The sequence below is a fragment of the Halyomorpha halys genome, unplaced genomic scaffold (genome assembly GCF_000696795.3).
Source record: "Halyomorpha halys isolate HHAL.00 unplaced genomic scaffold, Hhal_1.1 Scaffold803.1, whole genome shotgun sequence".
In the NCBI taxonomy this organism is placed as follows: Eukaryota; Metazoa; Arthropoda; class Insecta; order Hemiptera; family Pentatomidae; genus Halyomorpha; species Halyomorpha halys.
Genome location: NW_027115654.1, coordinates 1,545 through 5,979, shown reverse-complemented (window position 1 = coordinate 5,979; position 4,435 = coordinate 1,545). Strand labels below are relative to the sequence as shown.

Below are 4,435 nucleotides of genomic sequence, written 5' to 3'. Positions count from 1 at the left end.
TTAGATAATTAAGTCATCATGTTGATATAATATATATTATCCCAATACTTCAAAATTACCTTACCTTAAAAATATAATGAAGAATTTACATCCAACTACCATCAATATTATGAATTAAAAACCAGGTATTCGAAAAAAAGGTATCCATCTGAAAATAAATTAAGTATGACTATTAATTCACATTGTAAATTGTTTTTTACTAAAATAAGTTATTGTGGAAATTTTCAGACAGATGAATCTTCAAGTTAATTATCAGAGATCTTGGTGTTAGATAATCAAGTCATCATGACGATATAATATATATTATCCTAATACTTCAAAATTACCCTACCTTAAAATTATAATGAAGAATTTACATCCAACTACCATCAATAATAAGAATAAAAAACCAGGTTAATGAAAAATAGGTATCCATCTGAAAATAAATTAAATATGATTGTTAATTTATATTGCATTGTTTTTTTACTAAAATAAGTTATTGTTAAAATTTTCAGATAGAGTGATCTTCAAGTCAATTATCAGAAATCTTGATGTTAGATAATTAAGTCATGTCAATATAATGTATATTAGTATCTTCACTATCCCAATCTTCAAAATTACCCTACCTTGAAATAACAATGTAGATCTAGATCTTCCTTCCACACAATGTAGGAACAGTACTAAAACTGAAAAAAAAAAAAAAAAAAAAAGTGAAATTAGGAAGTTGTAAAACATATGATATATCTTGCTGACCCTTGCTTATATACAATAATTTTGACCTTCACCATGATGATTAGACTGTCAATGTGAATTAGCAGCAATGATTAACTATTATAAGATGTGTTAAACAATCAATATATTTTTTAATACATTTAAATTTATTATTTTTCTTTTCTTTTTTTACTTAGGAAAGTTCTTGAAGTGAGATAAGTTAAAAAAAAAAAAACATGAGTAAAACTATTTATTTGACGAAACCCGAACCACCAACTAATTATTTTAATTAACCCACTTGTATCAATTATGGGGAAAAAATAAAAAATACAGAATAGATTTAAAAAACTTTATTAAACATCATATCACATCATGTTCAATCTGACTTCTTAGGTCTTGATTTCTTCACCTGTATGGTCCTTTTCTGAGAATTAAGTATAGCAGATGCTCTTCTTAAAGCAGCCTGAAAAATACATATTTATGAATAAATACTATACAAATAAAAACAGAGGAAAACATCTAAGGTTAAAAAAACAAATTACAAGACAAAATTTTGTATTAAATTGACATTGACAACCCTGTAACAAAATTTAAGAAACTAAACATCTTCTGCAGTAGGTAGGCATGGAACCCATATGTGGTGATCCAGCCCAGTACAGAAAAGTATCTAACATAAATGTCTTTATCGTATATTAGGCATTCAAAAATGAAGTTGAACTTCAACATATTATTTATCTATTTGTTCAAAATTAGCAATAACAAAACAATTGTGTAGGAATTATTATGGCTGGATGATTCTGTTCTCCGAGACAACAATAAGTTTGTAGATTACTCCATCAAGTTATACAAATGGGTTGATTATATTGAAAATTAATTAGGTATATAATTGTCTTTCTTGACGATAATTATTATTAAGTAAATACTAGTAAAAATGGAATTAGAAGTTATGAGAACTTAAATGCTGATAATATATATATTACAAAAAAGATTTTCTGCTTGAATTATAAATCAAAATAACAGAAATAACTAACATTGTATATTTTATCCAAATACATATAATTTCTTATAATTAATTTAATAACAATAAAACAAACCTTAGTAAGATCTTTTCTATACTTGTTGCACCTAATGAGCCTCCTTAAATGGTATAATGCTACTCGTGGACCAGCCTTCATTGTAGTGGTCGCAATACTTTTCCCAGGCTTATGCTATAAAATAAATGAACTAATATAAAATAACTACTAACTAATTTCCCAACTTAAGTTATTAACTAAGAAAAATTGTTTCCATAAAAAAATGTGACAGTACTTTAAATAGGCAAACATTCTCTCATTTTAAGCACATAACAATATTTAACTATGGAAAAAAAAATGATACTTGCCCTGTGACCAGCAACTTAATAATAACTTGGACCTAGGTAAAAAACAAATTGGGGCTCCTAGTCCAGTCCCTAGCCACCTTATTTATTCTGCCACTATAGTTATTATACAGCTTCGGAGAACAGAGAATACACTGATCTTTCATGCTAGCATTATAAATATTATTGCTATCAAGTTGAGTTAAAAGAGCCTTGAAATTAATTAAGTGGTCTTTACTATGTATAACTTAATTTAAAAAGGAGGCTTAAATGAACAAAATGAAAATAGGTTCACTCCAAGAAAAAAAGATCAGGAAGCCAATAGGATTTCTTAACAGTTCTTTGAGCCAATTTTCTTTTTATACTTCTAATGAAAAATTAAGTTTTATTAATAATAAATGTTTTAAAAAAATGGTATTGCAATATATCTCTATGGTGAGAGCAGAACAAATAAAACCATTAAAAAAATTATAACACTGCAATTGAAAACAATTAGGATTTAAATGGGATAAGGGCTCTAATAAGACCAAGCACTCATGAAAAAAAAATTATATTCGACTGAAAAAGATAAAATTTGTTAATTGTAAGAGCAACGAACAAATAATTTAATCATATCAGTATTATAAATGTATGTTCACTCAAATACAAAACCGATGGTTCTAACCAAGTTTGGAAATAAAAAAAGTAACTGGCCAATACTGATAATTGCTTAAGCTGGATGTGAAGATATACTAGAGGCAAAACAAAAAAAAAATAAAGAAAAAGTGTAAGTATAAATACACACATGATTTTATTTATAACATTTTTAAGAGAAAGTGTTTAACTTTCTTAAGATTACATTCACACTTCCTTGAATTAAACATACATAACATTACAAACATAAAATCAAAGGCTAAGCTTTCAAAGAATGATGGTTTCAATTTAAACTCTTAGGGGAAAAATGAGCGATTTAGAAGATGATGGAAAAGCAAACAAGCCACAGAAATCACTCAGTGTAAGGTGATGATACGTAAAGGAAAACTGATAGAATCATTGATTAGGACTTTGATGATTGCACATCATCTTACTAAGAACCCAAATCTATTCATATCATGATTTAGAAAAAAAGTTATAATAAAGATACATTTACCCTTCAAAAGTTCAAGTGGTTAATAGAGGGATGGATAAAAAGGCATGTAGGCTGTTTGAGATGAGCCATAAGGAGGTTTAAGTAAAAAAGTACACCACCACCACTGGTCAATACTTCCTTGTTAAACTCTAGCAAGCAAATATTAAATAATTTAATAATAGCAACAAATTACTGACAAAGGTATTTCAATTGAAATTAGGTGTTAAACAAAATTAGTAATGGTAAACAGTGCAGTCAAAAGGGAAAACAATAAGTGTTGCTTTTTAAAGAAAAAGCAGAAGAAATTACTGTGACTTAATCATTTGAATAATATGACATCAAATTAAACTGTAAATGAAAAATTCAAGAATAGTAGCCATTTGGTTCAAACAGTGAAATAATTAAAAAAAAAAAAAAAAAAAAAAAAAAAAAGTCAAACACGACTTCAGAGTAAGAATTAAAAAAACTTACATGTGCTTTGGCTCTTTTCCATGTGACTTTAAAACCATTGTTGTCAGCAGGAACGATACCTATACTTTTGCGATGAACAAGACCATTATACCTGAAGGAAGCCAAGTTCAGCAAGTTATGAGGTTCCTAAAAATAAAATTTAATTCAATAATAAGTAAAACTTTAAAAGGGAATTTACTGAAATTAGAACATACAGTGCTGAAATGTTTCTTGATGTTCCGTTTCTTAGTAAGGTATGCATTATTATTGCGTATTATCATCCAAGACAGATGTGCTGACATTGTGCCTGTAACAAAAATCAAATATCTAAATATCTTTATAACTTTAGAACAAATATACGTAAGCACAACAATTACCAGTTAGTTGGTATCCAAGAACTATTACAACGAGGCTAGTAGCACATGGGGTTAGAAAGGAACTTTCGGTGCAATGTCATATGAATCCTAGAAATATTTTTTTTAAACTTTTATAAAGTCCATTGTTTAATAATTATATAGATTTTTATTCACTAAATAAATATTTATCATTTATTTATAACACTTTGTCAAAAATTAAAAGTATTTTTCCATGTATAATTTATTAATATATCTTACAGTAGTGTTTCTAAAGAAATCACTACACATTATTCTATCGGAATGACAGTCACCATTCTTAATTCAGATTGAATCAATCTCGACTTGGCCATTATTTTGTTATATGCCTGAAAAAATAAAGTAAAAAGCAAAAATTTGAACGAAGCATTCAACCTTTCTTCCACTTTCTCCATATCCCCTCCACTTCGAAGTTTGACGGATTGGATTTTTCCAGTT

The 4,435-nt window shown here is 27.5% G+C and overlaps 1 protein-coding gene and 1 long non-coding RNA gene across 2 annotated transcripts; one reads left to right on the top strand and one right to left on the bottom strand.

Moving 5' to 3' along the window:
• The first annotated feature begins 6 nt into the window (after nt 1–6).
• On the top strand, nt 7–1,022 carry LOC136797092 (uncharacterized). The gene is made up of 3 exons (XR_010844911.1): nt 7–140; nt 229–407; nt 495–1,022. It is a non-coding gene; the product is annotated as an uncharacterized lncRNA (long non-coding RNA).
• A 3-nt stretch (nt 1,023–1,025) lies between these two features.
• Nucleotides 1,026–4,122, bottom strand: RpL28 (ribosomal protein L28). Its single transcript, XM_014429499.2, has 5 exons — nt 3,983–4,122; nt 3,821–3,912; nt 3,627–3,752; nt 1,785–1,898; nt 1,026–1,153 (listed from the first exon to the last, which is right to left on the bottom strand). Exons 2-5 carry the CDS (start codon nt 3,905–3,907, stop codon nt 1,067–1,069), a joined length of 414 nt encoding a protein of 137 aa, XP_014284985.1. The 5' UTR covers nt 3,908–3,912; nt 3,983–4,122; the 3' UTR covers nt 1,026–1,066.
• Between the last annotated feature and the right edge of the window lie 313 nt (nt 4,123–4,435).

What these genes read in the sequence shown, in the direction of transcription:
- RpL28 (XM_014429499.2), bottom strand. Translation starts at nt 3,907, where the DNA reads ATGTCAGCACATCTGTCTTGGATGATAATACGCAATAATAATGCATAC. An exon ending in GGAAAAGAGCCAAAGCACAT is followed by an intron (nt 1,899 to 3,626) that starts GTAAGTTTTTTT and finishes TTTATTTTATAG; the next exon opens with CATAAGCCTGGGAAAAGTAT. An exon ending in ATAGAAAAGATCTTACTAAG is followed by an intron (nt 1,154 to 1,784) that starts GTTTGTTTTATT and finishes TGTATTTTTCAG; the next exon opens with GCTGCTTTAAGAAGAGCATC.